Source organism: Babylonia areolata, chromosome 13 (assembly GCF_041734735.1).
Source record: "Babylonia areolata isolate BAREFJ2019XMU chromosome 13, ASM4173473v1, whole genome shotgun sequence".
Taxonomy (NCBI): Eukaryota; Metazoa; Mollusca; class Gastropoda; order Neogastropoda; family Buccinidae; genus Babylonia; species Babylonia areolata.
This window is the reverse complement of record NC_134888.1, coordinates 39,475,551-39,497,389: the sequence shown is the minus strand read 5'-3', so window position 1 is coordinate 39,497,389 and position 21,839 is coordinate 39,475,551. Positions and strand designations below refer to the sequence as shown.

The 21,839-nt window shown below is 41.7% G+C and overlaps 1 protein-coding gene across 3 annotated transcripts; it reads left to right on the top strand.

Moving 5' to 3' along the window:
• The first annotated feature begins 277 nt into the window (after window positions 1-277).
• On the top strand, window positions 278-19,039 carry LOC143289270 (uncharacterized). Of its 3 annotated transcripts, none has more exons than XM_076598269.1 (9): window positions 278-415; window positions 3,721-3,979; window positions 4,714-4,774; window positions 6,287-6,332; window positions 7,453-7,496; window positions 8,064-8,132; window positions 10,690-10,834; window positions 11,615-11,785; window positions 13,628-19,039. In XM_076598269.1, exons 2-9 carry the CDS (start codon window positions 3,729-3,731, stop codon window positions 16,495-16,497), a joined length of 3,657 nt encoding a protein of 1,218 aa, XP_076454384.1. In that variant the 5' UTR covers window positions 278-415; window positions 3,721-3,728; the 3' UTR covers window positions 16,498-19,039. The 3 variants fall into 3 exon arrangements, with proteins under 3 accessions (XP_076454384.1, XP_076454383.1, XP_076454385.1); XM_076598268.1 differs by having other exon boundaries at window positions 3,718-3,979; XM_076598270.1 differs by lacking the exon at window positions 278-415 and adding an exon at window positions 507-566 and having other exon boundaries at window positions 3,718-3,979.
• Window positions 19,040-21,839: the final 2,800 nt, after the last annotated feature.

Below are 21,839 nucleotides of genomic sequence, written 5' to 3'. Positions count from 1 at the left end.
AACCACATCTGCCAATTTCCATTCAAGTAAAAAGAAGTAATTATCATTGACACGTTCAGCTGCTGTTTGGTGCAGAACGTTGACCGAACTATGCCCATATTATTTCATGCAAAAAATAAGGGATTTTTAATTTGCATTTCTGCTTGTTTTGTCCTTACACTATTACTATTATTGCTTAATGTAGGTGCATGTAATAGTTTTGTGTTTCATTTTGGTATTCGTATGGGTCAGTGACGTCATGTGTGTCCCAGAGTTCTGTGCGAGTGGTGAAAAGAGCCATTGGACCTGTGTAATTCGGCAGTACATGTGTGATTGTAACTCATGAAGCTTGTTTTATGATAAACAATTTCAGCAAAATTCATGTTAACTTAATATGTAGAATATATATCAGCACATTGGTTCGACTCCTTCTCAGGTTTGTAAAAATATCGACATTTTCAGCTATTCCGTTTTGTTTATTGAAAAGCGAGTAACTTCCCTTTTAAGATTCGACATTGCATCGCGCCTGTTCGGTCTCCAGAATTGGAGCCTGTGCACACATGGAAATAATTACTGCATAAAATACCGTATGTAAAAATACGTCATAATGGCTTTGGATGAATATATCTATGAAGTGTCACGAAAAACGCACATATTTACAAATTAATCATCCTGAAATGAACGTTCTCCTGTGTTCACTTGTGCAGCGCTGCAGTCAGTCGTAAATTAACGCCCCCTAAGAGTAAGAAGGGCCCATCTGAAGACCCGGCACCAAAAACCACACAGCATGTATGAAAAGGAAACAAAAAATAACAGAACCTGTGAACCAATGCTAATGGGTCAACTCAACTCTAGATTTTGCCAGCTTTGGTTGAGTTGCCATTCAAAGTTTGCCAGCCAAGTAACAAAAGTTCACCATTCTTTAAATGAAATTCAAATATTTAATAGGGAGGGCATCAGTGACAAGAGTTCTGAATGAATAATGCAAATATCGTATGTATGTATGTATCTCAGCATTAATTATTAAAACAAAGACTTAGCCCTTGCAGGGTTTGCATGCAACCATGTTAACCCAGGAAGTTTTACAACTTTTAGGAAAAGCTTTTTTTGAATGATTTTGTGAAAAGTGGTCATGTCAGTTGCCAACATGTTATTGACAGCTGACAGTGTTGACAACAAAATTCATTGAAGCAGTGGAATACCCTTTTCAGGCCTTAAATGAAAATGACGGTCTTATTCAGGGAACAGCGGTTCATTTGATACTTGCTGACTTCTTCTTCTTCCATTAATGCTCAGTGGTCATAACTTTGACAATTACTAGCATTTTATGCGTGCTGGGTATTTCTGTGTCTCCATAACCCACCGAACGCTGACATGTGTTACAGGATCTTTAACGTGTGTATTGGATCTTCTGCGTGCGTATGCACACAAAGGGAAGACTTAAAGAGTTGTGAAGCAATACATGTTAGCACTGATAGCTTTTGCTAAGATCAGTGAAAAGAGGAAAAGGAGAAAAGAAAAAGAAAATGATCCACCTGCTCTTGAACTGTTTCAGCTTAAGTTGCATGGAAGTCCAAATGTTGGGAGTTGTGCATACCTTTTCCCAGTAATAGATTTATAATTATACATGGCTGGATGGTGAAAGGTCAAAAAAATGTTTTATCAAGATTAGGGAAGCTTGGTCTACTTCAGTGGTTCTAGCAAACTGATGTAAGAAGGAATTTAGTAAACAGACCCTTGAATAGTTTGAAGTATGCAGAATTTTTAGTTTTAAATATCCAGGCAAATGTTTCAACAATTTTTTGTTTACTTCCAAACTTTCAGAAGTAATTGTTAGATTAGCTGTTGTGTTTTTTCATTTCACTACTCAGTAATGTGGTGTTAGGGGAAATGGCAGCATTTGTTCCATCTGATGCCTGTGATAGCTTTTTTTTCTTTTTTTTTCAAATTATTTTATACTGATTTAACTTTAAATTAGCTGTCATCCAGTGTAGAATAGAACTTAGAAGGCAAAAGATGCTGACAATGAAATCAGAATGTTCCTGAAGATCAACCAAGAGAGCATGTGGAGCTTCATTCAGGTGCACAGTGTTAAAGTATTGTTACCAGTTGTGTAAACTGAAAACATTGAGATATGTATACAATAGAATATTTATGTTTTAGTGAATCAAGAGGTGCTTTTTAGGTTTTACTGTAAACAACTGGATTGTATGTTAGTTGGTTACTGTTGTCATGAGTTCATCCTAGATCAAGATACCATTCAGGTCCAAAGCATACAGAATGCTTCAAATTTTACTTAAAATTACAAGAACTAGACTTTTCTTTTTTTCTTTTTTATATTTATTTTATTTTATTTTATTTCTTATAAGGATTTAATGTCCAGATTCTTTCTTACCATGTAAATGGACATCACGGGCTTGAGATTTCTCAGACTTTTGTCTGAAATCAGACTGAAGAAAGATACATGTCAAATGGCCTATTCTTAATTTTTATGCACAATTTTTATGCACAATTTCAGACTAAAAGTAAAACATAAAATCACAGTCTCATTCATGCGTTTGTCTTAAACTGTGCTTTCAGATAGTTCAGTTATCAACATTTGAAAATATGTCTTTCATGCACGCACGCACACACACACACACACACACACACACACACACAAAAAACACAAAAAAAACCACACACACACAACACACACACACACAACACACACACACAACACACACAACACACACACACACACACAACACACACACACACACACACACACACACACAAACACACACACACACACATGTATACATGTACACACACACAAATTAAGTAAGCGTGCATGGTCTCTTTCACTCACTCAGTGACTCACACATGTGATATATACACATATATGCTCTGTCACACGAACACAAATGTCGACTCAGTATACACATGTATACATGTATGTAGAGTCGTAACCACCTTCCTGTTAGTGACACTTAGTGCTTCGAGCATGGTTGTTGATTTTCCTGGTATTCCAGGTCAGCATACATCATAACGTGTATGTTGATTTGCTAGTGCCTTGTCCCCTTTGTTTGTTTTTACATGCAAAAGATGAAATACATATGTTAAAGATCACATATTCTATGTCAGCATCAGTTAGGAAAACAACCCATCCTGATTGTACACCCATGAAAATGTGAGTACAGCAGCCCAAATTACAGGAGAAATGGTCACACATGTACTGATGCAAAGGCACCCTGGTACATTAGTGCACAAGTGAACGTCGTACTTACATAGTTACAACCATGATTACACAGGATCATTGCTTGATGTCTCTGAAGATGAGGTTACTTACACTTCTGAAGATTAGGCTGATGTTTGAACATGATTGACAGGATTAGGCTGATATTTGAACATAATTGACAGGATTGCTGGTGTTTGAACATGATTGACAGGATTGACAATCATGATATCATATAGGTTTATAAAATTTGATTTTCCAGAATTGACAATTATTTGATATAGGTGTGTAAAGAGTGCTTTTCTGCCTTTTCTGGCAATATTTATCAAATCACATTGAATATCCACAAATGAATAATATTCAATGTTGACGAACCTACCTTGAAATAAAAATGAAAAAATCAAATAGCATGAAACTGAAAGTTATAGTTTAGCTCTATTTTTGTTGTTTTTGTTTATTCCTTACTGAAGTTTACTAAAAAAATATTTGTATTTATTCATATTGTTTCTTTATCTCAACAGCAGACATCACCATGAAACCTCAGAGTGCATCAGAACAGAAGAACAGCATCCGGGACATCCGTGCACCCGTCAGGAATGTCAAAAGGGGTCGAGGTCGTCCCCGAAGAGGGGATGAGAAAAATCCAATATCGGTCTCCAGGTCCAAAAGAAGCTGGTCACGCCTCACCAGAGACTATGTAAAGATGATAACGAAGGGGAAGGGAGCGCCATGCCGGATCTGGTCCATGAAGGAGAAGAAACGGCTTCTTCAGGCACTGCAGAAGTAAGTTTTGATCTTTGTACTTCTGTTGTACTCGGCGAGGGATCAGTGGGATCCTCCTGTACTGAGTGAGGGATCATTGGGATCTTCCTTTACTGAGTGAGGGATCAGTGGGATCCTCCTTCTGTACTGAGTGTCTCAGTGAGGGATCATTGGGATCTTCCTTTACTGAGTGGGGGATCATTGGGATCTTCCTTTACTCAGTGAGGGATCATTGGGATCCTCCTTTACTGAGTGAGGGATTGATGGGATCCTCCTGTACTGAGTGAGGGATCATTGGGATCTTCCTTTACTATGTGAGGGATCATTGGAATTCTTCTGTACTGAGTGTCTCAGTGAGGGATCATTGGGATCTTCCTGTACCGAGTGAGGGATCATTGGGATCTTCCTTTACTGAGTGTGGGATCATTGGGATCTTCCTTTACTGAGTGAGGGATCATTGGGACCTTCCTTTACTGAGTGAGGGATCATTGGGACCTTCCTTTACTGAGTGTGGGATTGATGGGATCCTCCTTTACTATGTGAGGGATCATTAGGATCCTTCTGTACTGAGTGAGGAATTGACAAAGTGTTGAAGAAACTAGTTTCTCAGTGCCATGAACAACTGGTTCATTTAACCACCTGGCAGTAACAAAGACAAAGGGGGCTTTTTTTTTCTTTTCTTTTTTTTTTACTGTTTAAAGTTTGCAAACACAGCATTTTTTTTTAATGCATTGTTTTGCATGTTTCAATTTCAGGCATTCTCACCAGGACTGGGACAGTCTTTGCAAGATGGTTCCATCAAGAACGAAACAAGAGGTTGGCTTGTTAACTTATTTTGGTTATTTTGATTGCAAGCTTGTCAACGTGGTTATTTTATTTACATTGCTGATCTGTCAGAGAGAAAGGAGCGTTCAGGTGCATATGTGTGCGTGTGTGAGAAATGGGATGGGCCTTGTGGACAGTCAGCATTTCTAAAGCCTGATTTAATTACACATACTTAACCGTGACCCAACTAGTGCAGACTCCGGCAGGGGTCTGACATTCCTGTCCTGTGCAAACTACTATCCGCCAATGCGGAGAAAATGAGAGAACTACGGCCGATAACCTCCCGGAAGTAGGTAACGTCCCCTTTGTCCCCCTGGCTAGCGCCCTCTTTTTCCGGCAGCCATCCTGAATTGTGAGCGTGTGTGAGAAATGGGACGGCCTTGTGGACATTCAGCATTTCTAAAGCCTGAATTAATTTCTTTCTTTGATTTTTTTTTTTTTTCATATTAAAAAAAACAATCAGTTTAGCTGTCTCTTTTTCTATCATGTTTTCTCCTCTTTTTTCTTGTTCTGATGTTATGAGTCAAGTTGAGGATCTGGAAATCCAAGAAAATTCTGTTTATTTAAACTTAGTGATCAGTACCTGGCTATGTGAAATTATAATATTGCCATTGGATATGAATTTCATTTTTGGTTTTCAACATACTACATAGTGCACTGTGAGAACTTGTTTTGTTTTGTTTATTTTTTAAATGAAGTCTTGTGTTAAGAAAAATAATGGAGTCTTTTATTTAAACAAAAGAAAAAGGACTATAACAGTTTGTCTTTTTCTTTGATTATTTCATTTTTATCCATATTGTTAATGTCATATATATATATATATATTTGTCTTTTTCTTTGATTATTTCATTTTTATCCATATTGTTAATGTCATATATATATATATTATTATTATTATATAGAAAAATATACACTTAAAGATAAATCATATGTTTTAACACTACCGTTATATTCACATTTTCACACATCAATGATGTCAAAGAACAAATAGTATGCTCCAGTGTTAAACTAAGTCTGCAACTGTTTTTTCTTCTTTTTCTTCGGGTTTTTTTTTTTTTTTTTTTTTTTTTTTTTTTTTTTTTTTAACACTGACCTGTAAGAAACTGAATTAAAAAATTATATGAGGGTACCTAACTTTATTTTGTTATTGATTCATTTCAAGAGAGGCACCATGGCTGAACAGGTTTGGCATTGGACGTCTGATCCAGTGTTCACCAGTGATGAGGGTTTGAGCTCCCATTTCCATATGGTGTTGTGTCCTTGGGAAAGGAACTACACTCCCATTTTTCTCACTGCACCCACGTGTGAATGGGTACCTGACTTCATTTTGGGAAGGTTAAAGGAGCAGAAGCAGAGTACTGGGTCCCGCCCGTCTGTGGCAAGAATATGATTTGGCTTTCCCGATGGCCTTAAAAGTAGTTCTATGGGACCTTGAACCTTAAAACTATTTACTATAGACTGTGTTTGTTTATGATCCACATTTTGTGATTTTTTCCCTTCCAGATTCAGGAGTACATACACACGCTAAGGGGAGGGGACCAATGTAAAAGTAAGTCGTTAATCAAGCTTTCTTCATCTGCATGTCACGGATGACTGAGATGGAAGGATCAAGAGAGAGAGAGAGAGTTTATGTCACAAACTTTGGTTTTACATTTCAGAGATATGTTCTTGGTTGTCTATAATTTTGTGTTCACACACACACACACACACACACACACACACATATATATATATATATATGATGTGGTGTGGCACGTATGGATTTGTCGTAACCTCCTTGAGAAACTGAAACTGAGGAGGAAGATACTGAGAGGCAAAAGTGTTGAGTGATTGATTTGTTTGCTTATCTTCAAACTGTAAACTGTATTTTAATTACACATACTTAACCATGATCCAACTAGTGCAGACTCCGTTCCTTTATTAATGTTATTATTTCTGTTCGGTCTTTTGTTTTGTTTTTTAATTCTTTGTATTCTTCTCTTTTTCAAAAATATTTTATTCTGTTTCATATTGTTTATTAATTCATTTGTTATTATTGTTTCTTCTTCTTCTGCGTTCACTCGTATGTACACGAGTGGGCTTTTACGTGTATGACTGTTTTTACCCCGCCATGTAGGCAGCCATACTCCGTTTTCGGGGGTGTGCATGCTGGATATGTTCTTGTTTCCATAACCCACTGAACGCTGACATGGATTACAGGATCTTTAACGTGCGTATTTGATCTTCTGCTTGTATATACACACGAAGGGGGTTCAGGCACTAGCAGGTCCGCACCATATGTTGACCTGGGAGATCGTAATAATCTCCACCCTTTACCCACCAGGCGCCGTCACCGTGATTCGAACCCGGGACCCTCAGATTGACAGCCCAACGCTTTAATTACTCGGCTATTGCGCCCGTCTGTTATTATTGTTTCATTTTATCTTATTTCTTTTTATTTGTTTTATTTCATTGCATCTTTTTTTTCCCCTTGAGTCCTGACAAAGTGCATTGGTTTACGCTGGGTCAGACACCTGCTTAGCGGATGTGATGTAGTGTATATTGATTTGCCAGAACGCTGTGACACCTCCTTGAGCAACTGGTCTGAGCTGAACTGAACTTTACACTTTGAAAGTGCTTTATGAAGAGTTTTTATATTTAATCATGTTTAATCATGTTTTCTTCATCAGGTAAACCAAAAGATGAGATTCAGCTTACATGGGCTCCTATTGAAGTATGTATCCATTGTTTCCTTTCTGTATGTGTATCTGTGTGTGTGTGTATATGTGTGTGTGCGTGCATGTGTCTGTGTATGCTTGTGCATATGTGTGTGTCTGCGTGCATGTGTTTGTGTGCATGTGTGTGTCCGTCTGTGCATGTGCGTGTGAGCGTCTGTGTGCGTGTGTGTGTGTACAGATGAATGTATGCTGGTGCCAGCATGGTCTTTAACTATTTTGCTATCTGTCTTTTCATTTTAAATCAGACGATTTGCCTTGCTTATTTGTTGTTGTTTTTTGTATGCTTGCCTTGTCATTCAGATAGTATTTTTTTAATCAAAAGATTGATGGTTTCTTCACCACATATTATTTGTTTTGATAATATGCAGATTTATACGAGTACGTATTTCCCACCTATTTTTAGTGCAGATAACCCTTATGGTCGCACCTTCCCCCTCCCACTCTGCAGAGAAAAAGAGACACTATTTTGTAAAAAGTTAACAAAAATGGTTTCCTGCATTGTGTATTATCATATACTTTATGGAAGTTTTCTGTTTGTGTAAATGTCTATCAAATGGTTTCAGAGCTGGCTGGACATGAGCTCTGAAATGGTCCACTACGAACAGACAAACCTCTCAAACGTCCTCAGCAGGGTGAGTTGCTTGATGTGCCGATTCAGATTACATTTCGTCGTGTTTGCTTCGTTCCTGTTTGCTGGGTAGGCAGCGGGTTTCTTTAACTTGCCCTGACTGCATTTCTATGACTTACGGTGTCTGAACGGTGTGGGGCTGCTCTTCATTTCTATGACTCACGGTGTCTGAATGGTGTGGGGCTGCTCTTCATTTCTATGACTCACGGTGTCTGAACGGTGTGGGGCTGCTCTTCATTTCTATGACTCACGGTGTCTGAACGGTGTGGGGCTGCTCTTCATTTCTATGACTTACGGTGTCTGAACGGTGTGGGGCTGCTCTTCATTTCTATGACTTATGGTGTCTGAACGGTGTGGGGCTGCTCTTCATTTCTATGACTCACAGTGTCTGAAGGGTGTGGGGCTGCTCTTCATTTCTATGACTTACGGTGTCTGAACGGTGTGGGGCTGCTCTTCATTTCTATGACTCACGGTGTCTGAAGGGTGTGGGGCTGCTCTTCATTTCTATGACTTACGGTGTCTGAACGATGTGGGGCTGCTCTTCATTTCTGTGACTTACGGTGTCTGAACGGTGTGGGGCTGCTCTTCATTTCTATGACTTACGGTGTCTGAAGGGTGTGGGGCTGCTCTTCATTTCTATGACTTACGGTGTCTGAATGGTGTGGGGCTGCTCTTCATTTCTATGACTCACGGTGTCTGAACGGTGTGGGGCTGCTCTTCATTTCTATGACTTACGGTGTCTGAAGGGTGTGGGGCTGCTACAGCAGCGCCTCCAGCTGACTTGGTTCTGGTGTGTCCACTTCAAGTTAGGCCCATGGTGTGTCCTCTTCAGGTTGGCCCCATGGTGTGTCCTCTTCAAGTTGGGCCCATGGTGTGTCCTCTTCAAGTTGGGCCCATAGTGTGTCCTCTTCAGGTTGGGCCCATGGTGTGTCCACTTCAAGTTAGGCCCATGGTGTGTCCTCTTCAAGTTGGGCCCATGGTGTGTCCTCTTCAAGTTGGGCCCATGGTGTGTCCTCTTCAGGTTGGGCCCATGGTGTGTCCTCTTCAGGTAGGCCCATGGTGTGTCCTCTTCAGGTAGGCCCATGGTGTGTCTTCTTCACGTTGGGCCCATGGTGTGTCTTCTTCACGTTGGGCCCATGGTGTGTCCTCTTCACGTTGGGCCCATGGTGTGTCCTCTTCAAGTTGGGCCCATGGTGTGTCCTCTTCTAGTTGGGCACATGGTGTGTCCTCTTCAGGTTGGGCACATGGTGTGTCCTCTTCAAGTTGGGCCCATGGTGTGTCCTCTTCTAGTTGGGCCCATGGTGTGTCCTCTTCAAGTTGGGCCCATGGTGTGTCCTCTTCAAGTTGGGCCCATGGTGTGTCCTCTTCAAGTTGGGCCCATGGTGTGTCCTCTTCAAGTTGGGCCCATGGTGTGTCTTCTTCACGTTGGGCCCATGGTGTGTCCTCTTCAAGTTGGGCCCATGGTGTGTCCTCTTCTAGTTGGGCACATGGTGTGTCCTCTTCTAGTTGGGCACATGGTGTGTCCTCTTCTAGTTGGGCACATGGTGTGTCCTCTTCTAGTTGGGCACATGGTGTGTCCTCTTCAGGTTGGGCCCATGGTGTGTCTTCAAGTTGGGCCCGTGTCCATTTGGCTGCCTTCATTTCCGCCCACTTGCCTTTGTTTACATTTATGTAAATAACTTCTTCACAGGTGTAGCTGCTACTACTGCTGTTTTTTTTTTATTTGTTTTATTTTGCTTTTGAGAAGAAAAAAATAAAAATAAAATCAGAGGATTGAAGCTGCTTTGTTCCCCCTCCCCCCCCCCCCCCTTTTTTTTTTTTCTTTTTATTTTTGACATGAGAGGACGAAGCAAGTTGTTAAACTGTTTCAAACTGGAACAATTTCAGATGTTGTGCTGTGGACCTGTCAAATGTTGGTTGACTTGTTGCACATTTCATAGTCAATTGGTGGGGGGGGGGGGGGAAGCTTAATATCTATATGTAATTTTTTTTAATGCCTGTGTTTGGGAATATTAGCACATTTTGACAACTGTTTCCTTTTCCTCACAAAGGTTGAGGGTCATTCACTGTGTTGCTTCCTGCTCTCAGGATCATGTTGTTTTCTGCATTGATTTTTTTTAAACACATTGTGACACATAAAGAAAAAAAAACAATTTAAAGGATGAAAGGCAAAACTCCCTAAACAAAACAAACACACACACACACACACACACACACACACACACACACGCACACACACACACACACGCACACGCACACACACACACACAAAAACAACAAAGGTGTGTGGATGCAGGGGGAGGATAAACAGGGATAACTTTTGACGCTTTTTGACTTTTTCCATTTTTGTATTTACTGAGTGAGTATATTTAATTACCAGATTTCATTGTTAAAAAAAAGAGTATTATTAAGATAAAAGTATTTAAAAAGAAAAAACAACAACCACCTCCTTTCCATACAAAATGTGCATGGCTCTAACTTGCATTTAAGTTTAATTTTGAGTCAAAATGATGTTCCGTTATATGAACCCTGTGTGACAGGAAATATTCTTTCCGTCTCAGGTGTTCAGCTGCATCGGCCATTTTGGGGACTTTCCGCAGGCAGACGATACAGCATCGGAACTGGTGCCAGACTACGGGAAATTGTATCGTTATATCGCCGCCATCATGGACGAGTCACTGTCAATGCCTGACCTCTCTCCCCTGGGTGAGTATAGCCATGTCTCTGCAAGTTCCAGAATGGGCAGGGGGGTGGGAAGGAGGAGTGGGGGGTGGAGGGGGTGTTGTCTCCATGACAACAACAAGTGAAGAGAAAGATAGTGAGACAGAGAAAGGACAGGTGAGATATATATATATATATATCATTCTCTCTCGCTCTCTCGCTTGCTCTCTCTCTCTCTCTCCTTCTCTCTCCTTCTCTCTCTCTCTCTCTCTCTCTATACATATCTATATATGTGTGTGTGTGTATCCTCTCTTTATGCATATCAAACATATATTTGAAATATGACTTGATAAAAATAAAGACTAGTTAGTTTATGAGTTTAATCTTAGAGTTCTCCCCTCTCACCCTGGAAAATGGTAACCTTTGAAAGAAAAACGTTAGCTGTCCATCTTGTGTATCTTTGCAATTTGATAATTACAAACACTTTTTTATTCTTTTTTAAATGATATAAAAGCATTTGTGTGTTTGGCTGTGTGTGTGAGAGAGAGAAAGTGTGTCAAATTTCATGTGCATGACCACAATTTGTGTTGTGTAACAGGTGTTTGGTACAGTTTTATGTCTCTGTGTGTATGCAGGTATCTGATATGTAACACTGTTTGCGTTGTATAACATCTGCATGTGTTTGGTATAATTTTGTGTCTCTGTGTGTATGCGGGTATGTGTGCGCCTGTGATATTTCTGTATCGGTTGTTGACACCGCTTTCAGTGAATGTAACTTACAACCAAACCATTCATGATGCCCTCTCTTTCCTGCCTTGTGAACAGAATCGGCCATCATAGCTGACCTGATGCATGGACTGGGAGACCTGTTACGCATGTCGGACACATCTCTGCAGCGCAAGGTCATGTGCTGGAAGTACAAGATGCTCAACTACAAGTTTGAGTTCGATGATGTTCGCAGCAGTCTGGACCGCATTCGCAAGGCTTTGACCAATGGTAGGTGATGAGCAGATTGCTGGGATTTTGTTTCTGTGACTTTGACACACAGTTTATTTTTTGTATTTTCTAATGTCATCTTGATGAGCAGATTGCTGGGATTTTGTTTCTGTGACTTTGACACACACAGTTTATTTTTTGTATTTTCTAATGTCATCTTGATGAGCAGATTGCTGGGATTTTGTTTCTGTGACTTTGACACACACAGTTTATTTTTTGTATTTTCTAATGTCATCTTGATGAGCAGATTGCTGGGATTTTGTTTCTGTGACTTTGACACACACAATTTATTTTTTGTATTTTCTAATGTCATCTTGATGAGCAGATTTATCGGAATCTTTTCTGTGAATTTGCACACATTCAATTTTTTGGGTGGTTTCTGCTACTATTGTGATGAACCAGTTTGTCTGAATTTTTCTGTGGATTGGGCTACACATGCTATTTTTTAATTGATTAAATTTTTTATTTGAAAAACAGCCTTCTAAAATGCCAGCACTGTGTATTTTTTTTTCTTTCTGTGTTAATGGGCTGCAATGCAACTCCCATGTTCACTCATACCTGTGAGTGGGCTTTTATTTGTGATCATTTTTACCCCATCATGCAGGCAGCCATACTCTGTTTTCAGAGGTGTGCATGCTGTGTATGTTCATGTTTCCATAACCCACCAAACACTGCCCTGGGTTACAGGATCTTTACTGTGTGTATTTGTTCTTCTGCATGTATGTATATGAAAGGGATATAACACTTGTTTGTATGCACATGATTGACTTTGGAGATTGGAAGAACCTCCACCCTCAACCCATCAGGTGCCAGTTCCAGGATCAAACCCAGAACCCTTAGTTTGAAAGTTTGATGCTCAGCTGTGTTTTTCTGTTTTTCTGTTTGTGTTTTTGCTGACTGTTCATGCAGACAGAGATTATATAGTTCATTTGTGTAGTTCATTAATCTGTGTTTATGCTGATCATTCATACAGATAGAAATTATGGAGTTCATTTTTTGTGTTCTTTAATCTGTGTAGAAATTATAGAGTTCTTTTTTTGTTCTTTAATCTGTGTTTATGCTGATCATTCATGCAGATGGAGATTATAGAGTTTGTTTTTGTAGTCCTTTCATCTGTGTTTATGCTGACCATTTGTGCAGACAGAAATTATAGAGTTCATTTTTGTGATCCTCTAATCTGTGTGAGCAGTTCTTTTGTGCATATGTACTTGAGCACCGCTGATCCATACTGTCTACACTCCTCAGTCTGACAACATGGGCAGTCAGGTTCACAATGGAATAGTTGTGTTCACAGCAGAGTCCTCCAACTCAGTGTCTCAGAAGTCGCAGTTATTGTCAGAGTTGAGCTTAAAAAGAAAAGAAAAAAAGTTCTGTTGTTTTTATACAGAGCATTGTGAACAGAAATCGCAAGTATTGCTCTTTAAAACGTCAACTTATTAGTTATATATTTTTTCAACCACTCGAAAGATGGATATGAACAAGAATTGTCTTAGGATTTATGGAGAACAATAGGTTTCTCGATAGGGTGTCTGTTCCTGCCCAGCTTGGTCTTGTCTTCAATCAATATATATATATATATTTATATTGTGTGTGTGTTTATGTATTTATGTGTGCATGCTTACTTTCTTATGTGTCTGCAGGTGCTAAGTGGTGGTGATTGTATTGGAAATGATGTTCTGGACTAGTCAGATGTCAGATGCAGTTGTGGTTTTCTGTTTGAATTTTTTACGTTTCTGTATAGAGCTTTTAATTCCACTTTCAGTAGTAAACAAAAACAAAAAACCCAAAAACACACACACACACAAAAAGATGAATAATTCACACACTGTTTTGTGCTTGCAGATTTTTCAGATCTTCAGAGAGACAACCGTACAGTGTCAGGTCTGCCGTCTTTCAGCCAGGCTTCCAGCAGCGCTGCTGACGAGACAACAACTCCATCTGCAGTCTCTGCGATGTCTTCACCTTTCATCTCAGCTACACAGTCATCCAGTGCTCCCAGCGGTGGTGAGGCGTCATCAGTGACTCCCTCACATCCTGGCCAGACATCTGGTGAGGCATCACCTTCACGCTGCCTAAAAATGGAGCCAGAGCCTTGTGCCTCCAGTGACGGTCACCAGCCTCAGCAGGTGGAGGACACAACGGAAGACAAGCCCAAACGGGGCAGAGGGAGACCTCGCATCTATGACTGGAGACGCCCTATAGAAAAACCGCGCCTGTTCACTATGAATCCGTTTTGTGTGCCTATCCGTCTGCTTCGATTGAAGCCACTCCTTGGGGGGGAAACGGCTCCCAGAAATGCTTCTGCCCCAGCAATGTTGAGACGGCAGCCTGCTCCTGTTTCTCCCAGCCCCTCTGATGCCAGTGACAACCCGTCCTGCAGGAGAGGGTCTATCGAGGCAGAGAGCAGCCAGGCTGAGCTGACCAACAGTATTCGGCAGGTGACAGGACTGTATGTGCCCAAAGTGGTCAGAAAGAACAGGAAAAGAGCACTGCCTGTTCAAGCCTCGGCCAACACCATGAGAGCCATTGCTGAAGCCCTGGCGAAGAGAAGCAAGGAGAAAGAGGCGGCTAGGCCCCTCCAGCCAGCGGCAGACCCCAATGTAGTAAAGGTGATTAACAAGGGCAACAGCTCTGCCACCACTCCTTCCCAAGCCTTCCGTTGTGTGCCTTTACCTGATGGGAAAATGGCCCTGGTTCCCTTGCATCTGAGAGACGCTGCTACCTTGTCGCAGGTACAAATGAAGGAAGCGGTACCAGTACCTAAACGAATGCCTGGTTTGAAGGCTTGTCCTGCTGTTGAGAGATCCAGAAGTCCAGATCTTTATGCTGCGGGGGGCAGTTCTGCCATGTCTGTCCACGCTCCCGGGACAAGTGGGGCCAGGCCAGTCAGCACACCAGGGCTTGTGGCCTGTTCCGGTCAGTCCACCATCTCTGCCCACATACAGGGTGTAGCTTTGCAGGTGGATACATCACAGAAAGCATCACATCCCTTGTCAAGGGAGCTGACAGTAGCCCAGCTGCACTCGAGCACACTGCATCAGAACAGAGTAAGGTCTCCATCTCGAGTGGAAGAGATCGTCCAACTGACGCTTGCACCCTCAAGCTTGAGAAATCCTGCGCAATCAGCAACAAACGTAGCTGTCCAACAGAAGAAGAGCGCACTGGGAAGTAAGGAACAGAAGTATGATGCCCATCAGCCCCAGTATGCACAGTCAGTGTGGGCTCCCAGCAGAAAGAGGCCACACAGTCCCCAGCCAGTCTCCGAAGCCACCCCTGCCCACCACGGAGTGGCCGATGACAGTGAGGTGAAGGTGCCGATGTTTGCCCAGATCATACCCAGAAAGAGAAGACCCTATGCAAAACAGGCCCAACCACTGCCCACCACCACAGAAATTGTCGTGTTACCACCTAAAGCGTCTAAGATGGGGAATATGCAGGTAACGAGTGGCACATCCAAAACTGGTCCTCCACCAACAAAACAAAGAAAACGGACAAAAAGTCCACGGAAAAAAGCTGCCAAAGACCCAGGTCCTGAGAAGAAAGCAAGGAGCTCCAAACCAAGGCAGTCGAAAGCAGGAAGGAAGTCCACAAAGACTGCACCTCCTCTGGATGCTCAGACTGTTGTGAGTTCTGACACTCCAAATTCATCACAGCTTGAAGCAGGAACAACATCAAGTTGTACTTGTGCAGACAGAAAAGCATCAGATACAAATGACAGTGAAGCTTCTGTGTCAGACCTGTCACCTCACCATCCAGAAGCATCAGGCCCATTGGAGAATGGAGTTCCTTTGACATCAAGTCTCAGTAGCCGACCTGAGGTAAATTTCTCTGGCCCACTCATTCCACATTCTGCTGTGACTGAGCCAAACTCTTTTCAGGTCACTGCTGCTCATCAAGCAGAAAAAATTGGTGATTCCATCCAGAAATCCTTGCCACCAAAACATGTCTCTCAGACATTAACAGAAAACTCCCATCAGACACAGCCATGTTCTGCAGTTCCTGCTGTTGGTCAGGCAACACCAGAGCACAGCAGACAAGGAAAGCCATCGTTCAGAACCATCTTGGCACAGGTGGCTTCTGATACTCGTATCTGTTCTGCTAGCGGCACCCCGAGCAGTGCAAGGTCTGTGGTATCGGACAGATCTTCAGAGTCTGGACCTACAGTTTCCCCCCATGCCAAACCGACTCCTGGCCACAGTGGACAACCACGCCCTTCGGCTTCACTCTCAGCCCCAGCACAGCGCTCCCCCTCCAAGAGAATAAAGCTGACAAAGAATTTTCTCAGTATAAAAGACCCTAAAAGCACCCCCCAGTCTCCTACATCCCTCAGAGGTAGGAAGAAGAAAACAGATGAGCCCGATGAAGACATCCCAAGCAAGTCCAGTAAGACCGACAAAATGGTTAAATCCGCTGCTGCTTCCAAGAACATCAGAAAGCAAGTCAGTGGAGGGGCCGTCGCCTCGGACATGTCAGCTGGTAAGAATGTGAAGAAGCGGCCTCACAACTTCCTAGCATCTCAGGACATCAGTAACATGATAGTGGAGGTAGTCACCCCCCAAGACACCAAACAGCGTCTGTTAGCCAGCATGGGCAAAGGTCCAGACAGCACAACTCACAGGCCAAAAAAAGTGGCTGAAGCTCAGAAACTGTGTGGTGGAGACGCTTTGAATGTTGTATTGGATGATGATGAGATTTCACTGGTCAGCATTTGATCATGGTAATGATGAGATCTCAATCGTCAGCATTTGATTGGGGTGCTGATGAGATCTCGCTGGTCAGCATTTGATTGGGGTGCTGATGAGATCTCGCCGGTCATTTGATTGGGGTGCTGATGAGATCTCACCGGTCATCATTTGATTGGGGTGCTGCTGAGATCTCACCGGTCATCTGATTGGGGTGCTGATGAGATCTCACCGGTCATCTGATTGGGGTGCTGATGAGATCTCACCGGTCATCTGATTGGGGTGCTGATGAGATCTTGCTGGTCATCTGATTGGGGTGCTGATGAGATCTCACCGGTCATCATTTGATTGGGGTGCTGCTGAGATCTCACCGGTCATCTGATTGGGGTGCTGATGAGATCTCACCGGTCATCTGATTGGGGTGCTGATGAGATCTCACCGGTCATCTGATTGGGGTGCTGATGAGATCTTGCTGGTCATCTGATTGGGGTGCTGATGAGATCTCACCCGTCATCTGATTGGGGTGCTGATGAGATCTTGCTGGTCATCTGATTGGGGTGCTGATGAGATCTCACCCGTCATCTGATTGGGGTGCTGATGAGATCTTGCTGGTCATCTGATTGGGGTGCTGATGAGATCTCACCGGTCATCTGATTGGGGTGCTGATGAGATCTTGCTGGTCATCTGATTGGGGTGCTGATGAGATCTTGCCAGTCATCATCTGATTGGGGTGCTGATGAGATCTCACCGGTCATCTGATTGGGGTGCTGATGAGATCTTGCTGGTCATCTGATTGGGGTGCTGATGAGATCTCACCCGTCATCTGATTGGGGTGCTGATGAGATCTTGCCAGTCATCATTTGATTGGGGTGCTGATGAGATCTTGCTGGTCAGCATTTGATTGGGTGTTTGGGACTGAATAAATGTTGTCAGTTCAGAAACTTGCCACCAGTGGTTGTGTTTCCATGTCTTTGCTGAAGCTGGTTGCATGCATGTGCCTGGAGACTATTCTACCCCTCACTGTTGGCAATGGACACTGGCAGAACATCAGGTTAACAATTTTATTCTGTTCAGTTTGTGCAAAATATTTTCCTTTCTGCAGCCAGGCTAACATTTATGTCAGTTTTTCAAGGTGTGCACACTTCAGATGAATTACTCTATAGACAAGAGAAGTCAGTGAAGTTGAATTTCCCAAATGTACTGATTGCGTTGACAGATCCAGCTCAAGGTTTAAATGTACTGATTGTGTTGACAGATCCAGCTCAAGGTTTAAATGTACTGATTGTGTTGACAGATCCAGCACAAGGTTTAAATGTACTGATTGTGTTGACAGATCCAGCTCAAGGTTTAAATGTACTGATTGTGTTGACAGATCCAGCACAAGGTTTAAATGTACTGATTGTGTTGACAGATCCAGCACAAGGTTTAAATGTACTGATTGTGTTGACAGATCCAGCACAAGGTTTAAATGTACTGATTGTGTTGACAGATCCAGCGCAAGGTTTTCACTGTTGCTCTTTGTGTCCTTGAATCTTTGTGTGTGTGTGTGTGTTACTGGCATCAGAAATGTCATCGTCGTTGTTATCATCAAGAATGTTTGATTAATGTTACACTGGCTGAGATACAGGGTTGCAAGCATGCAATATATGATTCTGTTTGTATTTATTAATACTTAGTTCTCATCATGATTGCTCTTTTTCCCTGTGGATGGAAATGAAAATTGTAAATAAATTGCAGACCCATCAGTCATTGTCAGCATTTGATGTTTATGTGTTTATTCTCTTTTTTTTTTCGCCTGAGAGTGTGTTTGTGTGTGATGACCATGTCTGTATGTCTGAAGGAGTGTGTGTGTGTAAGTGGTGGGGTAGTGTGTGTTGCTGGTTTTTGTTTTTTGTTTTGTTTTTATTGTTTTTAAATATGTATTTGGTGTCATATACTGTACCATGTCAAACTGATGCAAACTAGGCCTATCGGTTTGCTCTGCTTGGCCAAATTTCACGTGGCTAACGGTGGAAAGTGTGTTTAAGCAGTGGGGTAGTGTGTGTTGTTGTTTATTAATATGTATGTGTTTGCTTGCATGTTTGTAGTATTAGGTGGTGGTGTGTGTGGTTGTTAGGTTTTTTTTTGTTTTGTTTTGTTTGTTTGTTTTGAAATGGAATTGTAAAAACTGTTGCTGTCCTCTGTACATGGGTGGAGTGAGTGCAGAGTACAGTGCCACTGTTTTTTCTTTTTTGTCCTGCAAACATCTGTTTACTTGTCATTGTTGATCATAGTGTAGATTATTCTCTGCAGCCATGTAAGCATGTGTATGTTCATTCATGTACTGTTGTTTTCTGGTTTGGGTGTGCATGTACTTTTCCCCCTTTTCATACACTTCCTTGACTATCAACTGTTTGGGTGTGCATGTACTTTTCCCCCTTTTCATACACTTCCTTGACTATCAACTGTTTGGGTGTGCATGTACTTTGCCCCCTTTTCATACACTTCCTTGACTATCAACTGTTTGGGTGTGCATGTACTTTGCCCCCTTTTCATACACTTCCTTGACTATCAACTGTTTGGGTGTGCATGTACTTTCCTCCCATTTCATACACTTCCTTGACTATCAACTGTTTGGGTGTGCATGTACTTTCCTCCCATTTCATACACTTCCTTGACTATCAACTGTTTGGGTGTGCATGTACTTTGCCCCCTTTTCATACACTTACTTGACTATCAACTGTTTGGGTGTGCATGTACTTTTCCCCCTTTTCATACACTTCCTTGACTATCAACTGTTTGGGTGTGCATGTACTTTTCCCCCTTTTCATACACTTCCTTGACTATCAACTGTTTGGGTGTGCATGTACTTACTTGACTATCAACTGTTTGGGTGTGCATGTACTTTTCCCCCTTTTCATACACTTACTTGACTATCAACTGTTTGGGTGTGCATGTACTTTTCCCCCATTTCATACACTTCCTTGACTATCAACTGTTTGGGTGTGCATGTACTATGCCCCCTTTTCATACACTTCCTTGACTATCAACTGTTTGGGTGTGCATGTACTTTCCCCCTTTTCATACACTCACTAGACTATCAACTGTTTGGGTGTGCATGTACTTTTCCCCCTTTTCATACACTTCCTTGACTATCAACTGTTTGGGTGTGCATGTACTTTCCCCCTTTTCATACACTCACTTGACTATCAACTGTTTGGGTGTGCATGTACTTTTCCCCCTTTTCATACACTTCCTTGACTATCAACTGTTTGGGTGTGCATGTACTTACTTGACTATCAACTGTTTGGGTGTGCATGTACTTTTCCCCCTTTTCATACACTTCCTTGACTGTCAACTGTTTGGGTGTGCATGTACTTTTCCCCTTTTCATACACTCACTTGACTATCAACTGTTTGGGTGTGCATGTACTTTTCCCCCTTTTCATACACTTACTTGACTATCAACTGTTTGGGTATTCATGTACTTTTCCCCCTTTTCATACACTTCCTTGACTATCAACTGTTTGGGTGTGCATGTACTTTTCCCCCTTTTCATACACTTCCTTGACTGTCAACTGTTTGGGTGTGCATGTACTTTTCCCCCTTTTCATACACTTACTTGACTATCAACTGTTTGGGTGTGCATGTACTTTTCCCCCTTTTCATACACTTACTTGACTATCAACTGTTTGGGTGTGCATGTACTTTTCCCCTTTTCATACACTTACTTGACTATCAACTGTTTGGGTGTGCATGTACTTTTCCCCCTTTTCATACACTTACTTGACTATCAACTGTTTGGGTATTCATGTACTTTTCCCCCTTTTCATACACTTACTTGACTATCAACTGTTTGGGTGTGCATGTACTTTTCCCCCTTTTCATACACTCACTAGACTATGAACTGTTTGGGTGTGCATGTACTTTTCCCCCTTTTCATACACTCACTTGACTATCAACTGTTTGGGTGTGCATGTACTTTTCCCCCTTTTCATACACTTCCTTGACTATCAACTGTTTGGGTGTGCATGTACTTTTCCCCCTTTTCATACACTCACTTGACTATCAACTGCATTGACAGACTGTTCGTTCTCTTCTCCTTCTCTTAAATGAAAGAGGCACCCAGGCTGTCACCCACAGTATCCAAAAAAAGAAAAAAGACAACAAGAAAAAAGACACACTGTAAAATCTGGCATAGCTGACAGAAATTTTAAGCATGTTATATATATTTAAAAAATTTTTTTTTTAAATATACATTCCTCATGTTTAAGAGATAGTATTATGATGTGTCGTTGTACTTGTCCCAACAGACTGCTGAAGCATGAACTTTATGATGCTATTCCCAGGGAGGGTGTGTTGCTGTAGTGCAGCACCACCCTTTTTATAAATTGTATTTTCTTCTGTCTGCAAGTGTATTTCTTTTACAAAGCAGATTTTATTGACAGATTCTTACCAAGAACAACCCTTTAGTGTTGTGGGTTCTTTTACGTGCATTAAATGCATGCTGCACACGGGACCTGGATTTATTGTCTCATCTGAATGACCAGCACCCTGACCGACCACCCAGGGATGACAGGCCAGCTGAGGCCAGCAAAGCTTCAGATCGGTGCCAGCACTTCAGACAATGGTACAGCCCCCCTCCTTCCCTGCCCCTTTCAGGTATTGTCAAGAGTGGCTTCGCAATATACACAACCAGAACCAGTTCCATCTAGAAGTTTTAACATTCAGCCAGGAGGAAATTGAAAACCTAACTGAAAAATAGGTTGTTTAAGGTTTCCTGCTTTTTTGTTTGTTGGTTTGTTTGTTTTTTGCTTTGTTTTTTGTTTTGTTTTGTTTTTTTGCTTTTTTTTAATAAAGAAAGAAATTCATGTAAGCAGGAAAAAGAATCTGAATGTTTCCAGCATCTTTTGTCTAAGTCTTGCACAATTACAGACTGAAGCTCACGTGTGAAGAACCTAGAAATTAAAAGCTTGAACATTGTTTGGAGTGAGTCCGATTCTGCTGGAGACGGTTTACTGTCTTGCATATTATGATCACTACTCTCCCTCAACAGTGTAGTTTCATAGGTGGCTTTGTGTTTCAACTGATGTTTGTTAGTGTTCATTTTCTTTTAGAAATTTGTATAAATAATGATTGTGCAGTTGAATAAACGTTTGTTTGGTACATTCCAGCAATGCAGTTTTGAGTGATCAGATCTGTTCTTGTTGAGTTGCTCTTTTTATTTATTGATTAACAATTTTTTAGGGGTTTAGACAAAGTGAGTATGTAATAACACTTGGTTGGTTGTGTGTGTCCACCCAGCATTGTATCTATGTGGTTGGTTGTGTGTGTCCACCCTGCATTGTATCTATGTGGTTGGTTGTGTGTGTCCACCCAGCATTGTATCTATGT